The sequence below is a fragment of the Zygotorulaspora mrakii genome, chromosome 6, assembly GCF_013402915.1.
Source record: "Zygotorulaspora mrakii chromosome 6, complete sequence".
NCBI lineage: Eukaryota > Fungi > Ascomycota > Saccharomycetes > Saccharomycetales > Saccharomycetaceae > Zygotorulaspora > Zygotorulaspora mrakii.
Window position 1 is genome coordinate 23760 of NC_050724.1, and position 14486 is coordinate 38245.

The window sequence follows — 14486 nt, forward strand, 5'->3', positions numbered from 1 at the left end:
ATAGTTACTCCGTAACTTTTTTGCATTACCTATTTTGGCATGCGCTAGATTGACATTGACATCAGAGACAGCCATTTGTTATATGTAAACGGTTATCCCAAAGATGGCATTCCACCATCAAATATATCTTACTATGTCTCAACAAAATTAACTCTTGAGGCCAGTTACACAGTACATGTATATGCACCAAAATTTTACTACCTTAGCGCCCTCTTTACTCTATTCATCATAAATATTAAAGGATGCATCAAAATATTGGTTGAATATACTGTTTTGTGAAGTGCACCCTTTAACTCTTTTCTCTAATACCGTTTATTGTTTTATGGCTTGCCTTTTTCTCAGAATAGCAATCCCTGTAAACCCCTCTTTTAACTGATGTCAGATGCTGCATTCAATCTTCAGCATAGATACACATTGCTGAAATGTGAAAAGAACCTCATCATCCTATTACTTGTCCTCATCAGCTTTGACAACGATCCATTGGTAGCTATTCTCCACAGTTTCTTTGTTAAGCAAGCGCCAAACGTTGCAAAGCTCTACTAAAAGATGTAGTATGAGTGATTACTCTTCACTTGAGCAATTAAAGCCCAAATGGGGGAGGAAATACAATACTATTGTGAGTTTTAATGCTTTGCATCTTGTTATCAACTTCGGCCAGAACGTTTCGCCCTATAGAACTTTTGATAACGCGGATAGTATTAGCGCAAAGTGTGGAAGATGTTCATGAGATGTCTACTATTAAGCACTTAACTTGATATACATCGAAGATAAAGAAAATTTTTAAATCAAAGTAACCGATGGGACCAAAGATGTGTGGCGAAAATAATGTTCACCTTTCAAGATTCCTTTTACGGCACAGTAAGGCCTGGTCATAGCTCTGACGCAGAAGTGTTGGTATTCTCTGTAGAAAGAAAGCACGGATTCAATCAACGAGTACATGAGGTGCTTACAATTCTATGAGTCCCGCTCATTTTTCTCGCGATTATAGCAGCAAGAAGCATAAAGAATTCTCGACAAGACGGCGTGTAATAATATGTACAAAAATTCTTTGAAAACACCAAAGGTGCTTATTTGAATGTTTACAGGGCCCCTCCTACATCCCAGCGACTCACACCGATGAAAGACTGATTAATGGGTAGTAATACTCGAAAGGATTATCATGCTGAGCGGAGATTTTGGTTATTCCATTTCAATACTTGTTTTGAATCTGGGACTCTTTGAAGCTAGCTTGAGAAAAGCCAGCAGAACAAAAAAGGAAAAAAAAGCTACCATATTTCAATAGCCTCAGAAAGTGGGAAAAAGAATTTTTTTTAATCGTTAGATGCTGCAATCCCATAGACGGAAAAAGATACAACACAGCAAAGGCACAACACAGCAAAGGCACCGAAGCATCTTAACTCTTTGACTGTCTTTCAGTAGGCAAAAAAGTAATGCTGGAGGCTTTTTCCTGATCATGTTATATTTCCATACGTCCATTATGTCCTTTTTCTTTCACTAACAAATGAAGTGCAACAATGTGTTCCAGTGATGTATATCGACTAAGAAATATTGTCCGTAGCCTCGATCATTGCTGTTGACGATACTTATTACCTTTTTGGTTTACGCAAGTAGCGTTTGAAATCCGTTAAAAAACATGGAGCAGTAGTCTAACATGAAAAACGCTAAATGCGCCTTTCACTACATCCTTACCACCTCGAAATTCGAAATCAAAGGCACATGAGAAGTATTGTATTTTCGAAGGCAATTGAGAACGTTTTTGTTTTCTTTTTTTTTTGATATACGAAAAAGAAACAAACTCAGTTCCTACGCCTCAACGCAGGTTAGTGAATGAAACACCGATCTGTTGATGCCTTTTCCTATTCAGAAAATTCGAAAAGTTTTGTACGATAGGGTTTCTCTACCAAAAAGCTGATTTGTGGCTTAGTGCATTTTTTTCCATTTTGGATGCCAATCATACAATCCAATAAGGGCATAGGAATTGAGGTAATCATCAAGGAGCAACTACGTTCTGTTTGCGAAAGCTTTTTTTATGAAATGTCCGCACCAACAAAAAAACAGCAGTAGAAGTAATGCAGTTCTGCAAAAGTTTCCAAGAATGGTCAATAAAACTGACTGTTCCGTTTCGTTGTGAAAACATTGAAACCACAGCAGGAATGCTTTTGAGTCTCGTAAATCATGTGTGACGATAGCTCTTTGCCTTCGACGTTTCTAGAAAAACTCTTTTTCTTCTTTTGGAAACTTTGAGCAGAGGAAAGATTGCCCTTGATTTGATCGTGCTATTGTACTTCTGTCGAAAATCTTGAAATAAAGTTAAAAAAAAAAGCTTTCTAAGATAATAGCAGGGGAAATGAGAAAAAATAGAGGAAAACTGGTTTTGCACAGGTGGGAAACAACAAAATCATAACTAGATGTGTTTCGGCGCATCGGCCTCGATGAAATTTGTGGAGCATGTTCAGACGGATGTTGAAAAGGGAATGATTAGGTACATGCACAATCCCCGTTGCATCGGTTGTCAACAACGGCAATTCTTTGCCAGGCGAATCCACTTCTGTGTTATATAAATCTAGAGAACTGTCTTCTTGAACACAATTGCCAAGGAAATATCTCACCTCAACATTGTGGCTGTGGGGAGATGACAATTGCTAGTTGTTCCAGTTTGGGGCAGCTCAGCTTCTCCGAATCTAATTGCTATGTGCCAAAGCACAGCTACTTCAGCCCGTGTGAGCTCTACTAGAGGTCACGAAATATAACGTTACATGTTTTACTACTACTTCTTGACTATATCATTGGATGTAGTTGCTTGTTTTATCGCCAAATGCCTTTTTTTACGACTTGACACTATTCTTCTCTTCTTTTCTCTTCTCCTGATTGAATAATTTCATACTACAATACTTGATCCGATTTTTGCTCTTACTCGTAGAGAATTTTAGAATAGCTTTGCCTAAAGCACAATTCTACAATTTTTCACTTGTTGTTTCCACTTCAACATAATTTTATATTTTTGTCCATTCTTTAAAGGTTTCAAATGCTTTTTCAGTATCACTCGAATAAACAAAAATGATAGAAGTGATTTAAAGTGATAATGCTGCTCTTTCCCTCTATATTAGGACATATAGAGTTCTAATATTCTAGAAATAAACGACAAATGCTGCAGAATGGCCATAACCGCTAAATGACAATAAACGTCCCTCTTTGATTAATAGCTTAACGCAGATCGCTTAACGAACCCCATGATTCTCAAGACTGTTGATGTTTATATTTCGTACTAAAAGGCAACAAGTAAAACCTCTCTTTGATACATATTTGATAATATATAAGCCTCAGATACCAAGTAGGAATGGCTGCAGGAACGTTTTCTCCAGAACCTAAATGACAGCAGTACAATGGTCGAAGCATACTGTACTTATTGAAACGATGTGTCACCATCGTACTTATTAACATTAACTTGGTTGCTTCCGATCATCGAAATAAGATGTGCCTTTATCAAGATGTTTAAGTCCTGAGCTTCCTATATAATGAAATGAGTAAAAACAAAATAAATCGAGACTGAAAAATTCGAAATATGCACCAGATTATTTGGAAAGAGTGTTTTCTTCGGAGTTATCAGTAGTAACTTGGCTATACATTGATAATGATATATTGATATTCAATTATAGAGATATATAATTCCTTGATTTCCTATATCATGAAGTGAAATAAAACTAATTGAACTTGGATTAATATCTGGAAAATACGTCAATATTTATACCTAACATTTTGCACCTATTGAAACATAAGAGAGGACGACGAGTGAAGAATTTTCATCGTCATCACACCATTGCTAGTCCCATAGAATACACAGTACAACTGTTATTTCGTGTTCATTCCATAGACTCCTTCGTAGTCAGATTCCTGAATTGTAAATGTTGCTCGCGATAGATTATCATCCGATATCTTTCCAGTGTCGATTGACATTCTGTTGGGCTTCATCTGGCTTCGTTTATTTTGTTGTACAGACCAATTGTCTTGTTTCTGATTCTTATAAGTCATCTCTTTCATATATCTTACAATATCGATCTATATTTCAACACAGATATCATATACCGATTGGACCATTATATTCTACAAGGAGTGAAAATTTCTTCTCTCTCGTCAGTTTAAGGTTTATGCTGCCATCAAATCCCATTTTCAATTCCATATAATCTATGAGCACAAGTCATTTCTTGCTCGACACCACCGTTTCCTACATAGTCAGAATTTTGAGCAATCATTTGGGCTTCATAATCATTCAGATTACTCTTATCATTTGCCTGATGTCTTCTAAGACTTGATCTTACTGCAGTCTGTTTACTGTTCATTATGCCAACAGGCAAAATGGTATTCTATAATTTCTCTCTCTTTGAGTTCAATATCATTCATTAGCTCTTTTAGGATCTGGTAGGATCAGAGAAGTAGTCGATGGAAATATTCATCTAACCTTTTCATGTACGTGAGTTATCTCACGCATAATTTGAGAACCAACTTTTCTAGAAGAAACAGTCGCTACCAGGATATCTATGAATGCGTAAGGTATCTCCAAGAACAGAAGCAAATATTTCTCTCGTAGCTTTTCATCCACTTCGTATGACTAAATGGCCCATAAGAATAAGAAAAGTATGTGCTATAACAATAACTTACAAGTTGCTCCTCTTGAACCAAATTTCTTTTGTCTGTAAACAGAATGCTATGCATTGGCAACCAAATAACTATACATTCCCCAGGCGTTCGTATACTTATAACACTAGAGAGCCCACTCGAAAATTTGTATATGTAATGGCTTAAGTTCAAAGATAGACTCATGGAGGATGCAAATTACATTTTTGTAGGAAACTTTGAAAATGTATAATGAAAGACACAATTATCGGGACCTTGGGTAGATTTCAAAGAAGGCACCTTGTCATACTTGCACAGGAGATCAACTTTGCTTTGTTTTGAAAACCAAAAGCATCTCTCCTCGCAAATTCACCTTCTGCAATCTCAAAAATTCAATAGCAAAACAGAGTTCCCGAGGCAATAATCATACATTGTTCTTTCAATCATTGCCTATCGATAGGCGCAGAATTGAAATTGCCACACTTGCACATGCAAAAGAGATATTGTAGATCCATGAATGTTCTGACTGTAAGAACTGATCACAATACATATTGACTGCACTAACAAATATAAAATGGCGTGAAGGCTGCCTAATTTAGATTAAAGTTTCAATGAGGCTGAAAATGGGCTATTCAATGCTTACCCATGTCCCGTATTTATCCAGGTCATGGATCACAAGAAGGGGCTGTAATATCGTTTGTTTTAGCATTTAGCGTCTCTCTGCGAATTACACTTTCAATGCGTATCATTTGTATACATACTTGTTTTTGATTTTATGTTGGTGAAAGGCGATGAACTGAAAGGTACGACGAACAAATTTTGATCAAAAATGAAAAAAAGATGGACAAAGCCAAATACAAAAACATAAAATGGCTATCGAGAGCGGTGATCATTCCGATTTCTCTTCAGATGACGAGACTTCTTCGAAAAACTTTTTGATTGTATCCAAAAAGGCTGGTAGAGAAGTTGATGCTCATTTGATTGATGAAGGAGCGGATGAAAAGGAACTCTCTGCCGACTTTGCTATTAAAAGTGATCCTCAGGAGGTCCAAAAAGGTGTTACAGACGAAGATGACGCCAAAAGTAGTATTCAACGTGAATTAGAGAAAAATAATCATAAGGAAACTGTAGTAACCAAGAAAAGCTCTCCACATGATAAAAGAACACTAAATGCTACCAAGAAACTCAATCACAAAACCGGTGTAGTGTACCTTTCGAGTATCCCCCCATATATGAAACCCGCTAAAATGAGACAAATATTATCGAAGTTTGGCGATGTCGATCGTCTCTTTTTAAGAAGAGAGAATGAGCAGAAACATAAACAGAGAACAAGAGGTGGTGGAAATAGGAAGGTCATGTATGAGGAGGGATGGGCAGAGTTCATAAGGAAAAGAGACGCTAAGCTTTGTGCTCAAACTTTGAATGGAAACATCATCGGCGGCAAGAAGGGATCTTTTTATCATGATGACATTCTAAACGTTAAATATTTACCTGGCTTCAAATGGACTGACTTGACCGAACAAATAGCTAGAGAAAACGACATAAGACAGTCAAAATTAGAGAAAGAAATAACATTAGCAAACAAGTTGAATGCTGAATACGCTAAAAATGTTGAAATTAGCAGAACTATAACAAACATGAGAAAGAGCAAGAAAAGGTCCAGTAACGACGACAATCAAATACATCGAAACTTCAAGCAGCACAAAGTATCCACCACAAGGGCAGATGCTCCAGAGCACATCAAAAATACCAGTTCATCTAACGAACTCGGCTCTGTACTAAATAACTTGTTATAAATTCTTAATAGTGTAAAACATCATCACAACAAACGACACAGTTTTTTTTTCTTTTAGAAAATTTTTTTGGGCATCTCATCACCTCTCGTACTGGTATTTAAGTTACTTCCAGCAGGTAACAAACTACTTTATTTGAAGTGAGTCGCAGATATATCTCATAACTTTCTAACAGATTCCAAAACTTTGCACTAGGTCTCATAATTCACAATGGGTACGGCTAAGAAGGAGAGACAAAGAAGAATACGTCAGAATGACACCAAAGATGGTAATTTGCGTGTGAAAGGTGAGAATTTCTATAGAGACTCCAAAAAGGTTCAGTTTTTGAACATGTATAAAGGTGGTAAATCAGTTCGGAACAGAAATGGTGACATTTTGAGAGCTGCCCCCTTACAAGACGCTACAGTACCTACTGCAAGAGTTCAGCCGGATCGTCGGTGGTTCGGTAACACGAGAGTTATATCTCAAGACGCATTACAACATTTCAGAGATGCTCTTGGGGATTCGGAAAAAAACTCTTACCAAGTGCTATTGAGGAGAAATAAACTTCCGATGTCGCTTCTTGATGAAAAGGACACTGACGAATCACCAAGAGCAAATATTTTGGAGACTGAAAGTTTTGAACATACTTTCGGTCCCAAGACACAAAGGAAAAAGCCAAGGATTGCGGCATCAAATTTGGAGGAGCTGGTGGAGGTTACAAGGAAAGATAATAAGAAATATGAAGAAAAATTGGAATTGGATACGACTCTAGGGCTAATGAGTAAACAAATAGATGAAGAAAACGGGTGGTCACAAATTGCAAAAGAGGCAATTTTCAATAAAGGTCAGTCCAAACGTATTTGGAACGAACTTTATAAGGTTATTGACTCTTCTGATGTTGTGATACACGTACTTGATGCTAGAGACCCATTGGGGACCCGCTGCAAATCAGTTGAGGAATATATGAGAAAGGAGACACCGCATAAACATCTGATGTACGTCTTGAATAAATGTGATCTAGTTCCAACATGGGTAGCAGTATGTTTTTTTTTTTTTTTTGAAGTATTAACCATATTTTTGAGCAGGGCCAGATGTAAATACGGGGAAAGATTGGATCAAAAGTTGTGTACCAAAGCTCTTAGTCAGGGTGCTTTCGAGGTTTTTACAATAAAACCATCCCACGAAAGTGCCTGTTACAGTTTTGGAAGATTAATATTACTCGCTTTGTCCGCATCTTTCGTTTTGAAAGAGCTAGGACAATCTACGGTGAACCTCTGTTTTAGAGGCAAACCTGAAGATTATTATGAGTAATGAGGTTCTTCAAGAGTTGAGCTATGTTTTTTTGCGAGTGAATTTTCGAATTCACCTTCATAAAGTTTCCATACATTTTGCTCGTAGTAAAGAACCCCACATCCGTTTCAATAAGCAGCATCCAATTATATTTCCTTCACAATTTACAAAAAGTCACTGTTGTAGAAAAAATGGCTGATGTCCTCTTTGGAACCATTACTAACGTTACAAACATTAATGAGCAGGCGGCATGGGTTAAACACTTATCAAAAGAACGTCCAACCTTAGCTTTTCATGCGTCGATCACAAATTCTTTTGGAAAGGGTTCGTTGATTCAACTACTGCGTCAGTTTTCCCAATTACATAGCGAAAGAAAACAAATATCTGTAGGCTTCATCGGGTACCCAAATACTGGTAAATCGTCGATTATAAATACGCTAAGAAAGAAAAAGGTATGCCAAGTAGCACCTATTCCCGGTGAAACGAAGGTTTGGCAGTATATCACCTTGATGAAGAGGATCTTCTTGATTGATTGTCCTGGTATTGTTCCTCCATCCACAAAGGACACAGAGGAAGACATTCTTTTCAGAGGTGTTGTTAGAGTGGAACATGTCTCAAATCCTGAACAATATATGCCGGGTGTTTTGAAGAGATGCCAGGCAAAGCATCTTGAGAGAACTTATGAAATATCGGGTTGGAAGGATGCAACGGATTTCTTACAGATGCTTGCGAGGAAACAAGGGAGATTATTAAAAGGTGGCGAACCAGACGAAAGTGGAGTAGCTAAGCTAATTCTAAATGACTTCAATAGAGGTAAAATACCGTGGTTCGTTCCTCCACCTGAGAAAGGTGAAGAAAATTCAAAATCAATAGATGCGGCTCCAGAAGACGCTTCACAAAAGGTAACCAAGGAAACTGTTTAACCTTTTGAGATGGTTTTGTGTAACCACATGTCTTGAAGCTGCTACGAGGTTTTATCATACAGTAGGCATTAGCGTGAACCTTGGTGTTCTTTTCAATTTCTGGAATTCACGCGAAGATTTTATTATATTATATACCGCTAGACGAGTATAATTGTAGCATATACAACTCTGAGAAAGCATTCTCACTGGTCTTCATTCTTATTTATTTTGTTGTAAGTACTGTTAATATTCTCTATATTTTTGGAGGCCTCTCGTTTTTTACGATAATTTCACAATAGACAAATAGACGTGCAAGAATATTCTGATAAGTACATATTAATCCAGTCGCGCGACAGTGGACGACTGTTCTGTACAATAAATTGGAATTTAGCTGCAATATATGTTCAAGGAATGCAGCCCATCAATATGCAAGCTCACATGTTCCCGATGGGTGATCAATTTTTCACCCATCATCCCCCAAATGAACAGCAACCTGGAATGGGTATGAATGGTCCTCAAGTATTTTCACCGCAGCTGAATCAGGCACGATTACTTTCTCAACAACCGGGAATAGTTCAGACAACACAAGGAATGAGTAATCCGCAAGAGCTACAGAATCCGTATATGCTGAAACAAAATATGGATTCTCAACTTTCACAGCAGCAAGCTTCATTTCAGCACCAGCATCAACACCAGCCCCAACAACAGAATATGAGTATTAACGGACCCGTGGGCATTTCAGCAGCAGCAGCAGCGGCAAACAGACCACCTGGATTAAACATTTTACGTCAAGGGGCGCCAGGAATGAATAGACCAGGAAACAGTCACATGCCAAAACAGAATTTAAATAATGCAGGAGGAGCCTCATCTGTAGTTTTGCCACCTCCAAACCACCTTTTTATTCGAGAAGTTTGGAAGAATAATCTATATGCAGAATTCGCGACAATAAGAAAACTTGCAATGGAATACAATCATATATCGGTAAGCACAGAATTTGTGGGCACAATCGCGAGGCCGATCGGAAATTTCAGATCAAAAACAGACTACCATTATCAGACGATGAGGTCAAACGTGGATTTTTTGAATCCCATACAGATTGGGGTATCTATGTGCGATGCAAATGGAAATAAACCGGAGGATGGACCCTCCACTTGGCAGTTCAACTTTCATTTCGACGAAGGTCAAGAAATGATGTCCTCCGAGTCCTTTGAATTGTTGCAGAAATCTGGAATTAACTTCGATAATCACCTAAACAATGGCATAGATATGTTTGAATTTTCGCAGCTAATGATCGATTCAGGTCTATTAATGGATGATAGTATAACATGGATAACATATCATGCAGCGTACGATTTTGGTTTTCTAGTGAATATTCTCACAAATAATTGTATGCCAAATAATAGGGAAGATTTCGAATGGTGGGTCCATAGGTTTTTGCCGAATTTTTATGACCTTAATTTAATTTGCAAAGTTATTCAAGACTTCAGACAGCAGCAGCAGCAGCAGCAACCACAGCAGCAGCAGCCACAACAACAACCACAGCAGTTCACACTAGCATCTTTAGCGGAGGATTTAGGTATATCGAGATTCCCACTGTTTACTACGACAGCTGGACAAAGTTTATTAACATCTTTAGGTTTCTTTCAGTTAAGCAAACTTTCAATGAATAAGCTACCTAACGGAACAACTTTCGAAACTTACAGGAACCTAATTTATGGTATCAACGGAGAGTAGCGTTACATACGTATAGACTGTCAGATTTGAACATAATTACTCATTCTGTACTCATTTTGTAATCATTATTACTGTCACTTTAATCACATGATCCTTAATAATTGCGAAAATTTTTTTCGCATGATTTTGTCCATTTTGAAGGGCGAGATGATATCTCTCGATGATAATGAAGTAAAAAACTGAACAACTTAACATCTCATGCTGATTTGATGGAATCAAACCGTATTGTTAAAAAAGATTCAACGCATCTTTAGCGCAAACTTGTGTATACTGAAAGCCTAATAGATAAGCACTAGGAAAGCTGTGTCTACTGTGGACGTATACTTCCTACCCGCGCGCAGTTTTTTTATTTTATTTCAATTCATATACAAACATCAAGCTTTTATTGTGGAAGTAACTCTGTACCTCAATATTGCGCACGAGAGACATAGGTTTTTGTTTCTATTCTATTGCATTTTTTTTATCTCATTGTGTTAGGCGGAACGTCATTAATTGCTGAAGCAAATCGACAGTTTATTAAGAACATGAATGCTTCTTTACAAGATATCGTCTTTGCATTTTTGCAAACCTACTATCAAAGAATGAGCAAAGATCCTTCCAAAGTATCAGCTCTATACTCATTGACAGCAGAATTAACGCATATTAATTACCAGGTTGAGTTTGATTTAGGTGGAGAGACTTTACCAACAATCAAATTAACGGGAAAAGAAAATATTAGTAAATTTTTTACAAGAAACAACAAAAAGGTTAGTGATTTAAAAGTCCTGATTGAATCTTGCGATTTTCAAACCACGGGAGCTAATCATTCAAGTGTCTTAATTTTAACGACTGGTGAGATGTTTTGGACAGGAACTCCAACTTACAAGTTTGTCCAAAGTATCATCTTGACACCAAATCCATCGAAAAATGACTCTTTTGATATCACAAATGATGTTGTTCGTTTTATTGCTGATAATTTATCACCGTACGCTCTGGAAACTATAGAAACTATAGAAACTACAGACAAAAAAGAGATAGAACCAGGCGAAAAAGCATCGGCGGCCGAAAATTCCAGAATGCACATGCGAACCGAGGAAACTTCAAAAGATGATCAATCTAGAGACAGTACAAAGGCTGAGACTGGTGAGCTCATTCGAGATGATGGCTCAGATACAAAAAAACCAATCTCAATTAAAGAAGAGGTGAAAAGCAATAAAGAGGATCGGAAGAAAGTGAACAAAGTCGAAGATATAACGAAGGTGAAGCCAGGTGTCCAATCATGCGAATCAGCGGAAGAACAAAATATGAAAAAAGAAAATGAAAGCACTGATAGCGTAAAAAAGAAGAGTAATCCAGATACCCATCAAACAATGGAAACTCCCACAATTGCTGCTTCTCCTGTACCTCCTGTGAGGATGAGTTGGGCATCAAAGCTTGCCGCAAATGTGGCAACATCCAAAGTAAACCCTTCAGTCGAGTCCACAGCTGAAAATATCAAATCAGAATCACAGGTCTTTAAAAAACCATCTGAAATCAAACTGGAAGATTTGGCGAGCCGCAAGGAAAATCCAGGCAATAAAACGATGAAGAAAAAAACTCCCATGTTCAGCACGATCAATAAGGATGGATTCTATCCAATTTACATTAAGAGGACAATGGGTTTGACCGAAGACAAATTGAAAAGTGCGCTGGAATCAGAGTTTGGCAGTGTAATGAGGATAACAATATCGGATAACTTTGCAGTAGTGGACTTTGAAACCCAAAAAAGTCAAATAGAAGCCTTGGAAAAAAAACAATTAACGGTTGGCGAAAACGAAATATTTTTCAGTAGAAAAACTGTAAAAAAACCCTCATCGTCTCCACCAGTGGGATCATCGATGTCTCTACGATCTCATAAGAAACATACAAGCTACAATAATGGGAGTAGTAAGAGAAAAGATTGAGTTTAAAGTGAAAGACTCTCCAACAATTCTCATCAAGCAAAATCTCTAATCACCTAACCACACAAAAATCATCTAGTATTTAGTCTCATAAAAGTATACAACTTGATAGAATTGCATATGCGACGTTTTTTATGCACACATTTATAGATTACGTCTCACCAAGCCCTTATGATTACGTCTGTTTTTTCTTACAGGTTTTTTTTACGAGATCCAATGGAGAAGCGAGCGCTGATCAAGATCGAATAACAAGGTCATTTAGTACCGCCCTTTGAAATAAAGCGTGAAGAGCCATTTCAAATGAAGAGCTAGTGGTTGAGATTGTAAGCATCATTATACCTGGCACAGTGCTGTTTTTGTTTATCATTTTAGGACTTTGCTTCTCCGAGCGATGCTAGTGCCACCAGCAAACTTTGGTATTGCGGAAGAGGGAATATACCGGTGTTCAAAACTTGAGACTTTGAATCTATCTTTCATCGAGACCTTGAACGTGAAGACAGTTTTATTTGTTGGAGGACAAGAACCTTCAAAATTCTTCAAAGAGTTTTTCAATACGACTTCGATAGAATGGTGTTTGGTGAAGACTACAGATTTTTCTTCAGCAGGTCGGCCTGTTGACAATGCAAATAAATCTTCTACTGATTCAAAAGAAAATACCATCAATACCGACAGCGATGATTTTATGGGTGAATTGAGGCCATCAGGTATGAGCTCGAAGAAATTGCATGTACATCAGAACTATCATTTGACAGATGAAGATGAGCTCATGTTGATCAAGAGCACTTGTTTGAAAAAGACGTTCAAACTACTTCTTAATACAGAAAAATACAACATTCTTTTGGTGGACAGAACGTCAATCATCATTGGAATTTTAAGAAAGATTCAAAAGTGGAATATCTCATCGATCATTAACGAGTACAGACTATTCTCGGGAAAGAATAGAAGTTATTTTGCTGAAACGTTTTTAGAGATTCTAGAGGTTGTAATAGAGCAAGAAAAGGATGATAACTTTGCCATAATGGGCCACATGAATAGAATGGATGCTAGTATAGATGCAGTTCCATCTTCTTTGAATGTCGATATGAGAAGAAAACTCTCAAACGCCGTAATCGTAACAGAAGATGATCTGTGCCGATCACCTGAAGTACCTTCCAGAATTCTCAGAATTATTGAAGAGGTAGAAACTCGGAAATATAAAGACGTACCGACGGATAAGTTAGAATTGAAAAAATCCACATCATCCCTCGGGATCTTTGGAAACAGGTACCGATTAGCTTTCAATAAAAGAGAAAATGGCAACTATAAATACTATAAAAGCGATTCAGAAGATCCAAGCGATGCTGTCAAATTAAAAATCCCTTGTGAATCCTTTTTACCGAAATGGCTTTTATTTCAGAGAGACCTCTGGGAGAGAGAAAACGTTCCTGAGGAACATAATTTTTACAAAGAGCATATTTTCATATGATGTATATATCAATAGATATGTAGCACGGCTTCAAAATGGGAAAACTGTGGAATTCTATCATAAAGGATAGTGAGCTTCCCACTCTGCGCTACGTATATAAGCTATACGTAGCAAACATGCAAATGTAATTTACGGGTTTCGTTTACCACGAGTATCTTTAAGACGGCACAAACACGGAGATAATAACCCAATTAACTGTTTTCTTTGACAACAAAAAGCATAAAAGAGTGAATGAAATTACATTAAAGTTCAAGTTCATTCTCTTTCGTCTATTTAAAGCGAGTCTCAGTAAATGTCCAAAAAAAAAAAAAATTGAAAAATTTCTTCATTTACTCGTTAGGGCTTTCTTAAATGACGACAGCAGAAGCGATTGAAACAGCCTTCGATTTTAACCCAAATTAATCGGATGAAGTGATATAACGTTTCTTGCCTTAGGAAGTTGTTGGGGACCGTCGCCAGTTGTTGCATATACCTCAGTATGTAATTATCAATGGCTGACTGTTCCTCACTCATTAAGCACAAAATCATATCACTGCAAACAACAATATTTAGCGAGGAACTAAGAAATTTCGTTCTTCTTGTCGCTACATAATTCAAGTTTCCGATGGAATTTCAGGGTTCTTTGTATCTTTTGCTCAACTTGACTTATCAATTTCCAGCGGAATTTTGACACAGTCCTGTACAGTGAATGAAGTAGATATATAAAAAGGTTACAACTGTTTGCATACGAGTTCCCATAATGTCAAAAGAAAATAGATTTGCTAAAACAGCGATTGGTATTACCCATTAA

General features: G+C 37.3%; 5 protein-coding genes across 5 annotated transcripts; all 5 read left to right on the top strand.

Moving 5' to 3' along the window:
• Nucleotides 1-5480: 5480 nt before the first annotated feature.
• ESF2 (RNA-binding ATPase activator ESF2) lies at nucleotides 5481-6407 on the top strand (the record flags this gene model as incomplete). The annotated part of the gene is made up of 1 exon (XM_037289338.1): nucleotides 5481-6407. The coding sequence occupies one exon, from the start codon at nucleotides 5481-5483 to the stop codon at nucleotides 6405-6407; it is 927 nt and encodes a 308-aa protein (XP_037145233.1).
• Nucleotides 6408-7379: 972 nt separating this feature from the next.
• On the top strand, nucleotides 7380-8599 carry NOG2 (putative GTPase NOG2; the record flags this gene model as incomplete). The annotated part of the gene is made up of 2 exons (XM_037289339.1): nucleotides 7380-7424; nucleotides 7922-8599. 2 exons carry the CDS (start codon nucleotides 7380-7382, stop codon nucleotides 8597-8599), a joined length of 723 nt encoding a protein of 240 aa, XP_037145234.1.
• A 390-nt stretch (nucleotides 8600-8989) lies between these two features.
• POP2 (CCR4-NOT core DEDD family RNase subunit POP2) lies at nucleotides 8990-10312 on the top strand (the record flags this gene model as incomplete). The annotated part of the gene is made up of 1 exon (XM_037289340.1): nucleotides 8990-10312. The coding sequence occupies one exon, from the start codon at nucleotides 8990-8992 to the stop codon at nucleotides 10310-10312; it is 1323 nt and encodes a 440-aa protein (XP_037145235.1).
• Nucleotides 10313-10836: 524 nt separating this feature from the next.
• On the top strand, nucleotides 10837-12234 carry BRE5 (Bre5p; the record flags this gene model as incomplete). Its single annotated transcript, XM_037289341.1, has 1 exon — nucleotides 10837-12234. One exon carries the CDS (start codon nucleotides 10837-10839, stop codon nucleotides 12232-12234), a length of 1398 nt encoding a protein of 465 aa, XP_037145236.1.
• A 388-nt stretch (nucleotides 12235-12622) lies between these two features.
• OCA4 (Oca4p) lies at nucleotides 12623-13199 on the top strand (the record flags this gene model as incomplete). Its single annotated transcript, XM_037289342.1, has 2 exons — nucleotides 12623-12935; nucleotides 13153-13199. The coding sequence occupies 2 exons, from the start codon at nucleotides 12623-12625 to the stop codon at nucleotides 13197-13199; spliced, it is 360 nt and encodes a 119-aa protein (XP_037145237.1).
• Nucleotides 13200-14486: the final 1287 nt, after the last annotated feature.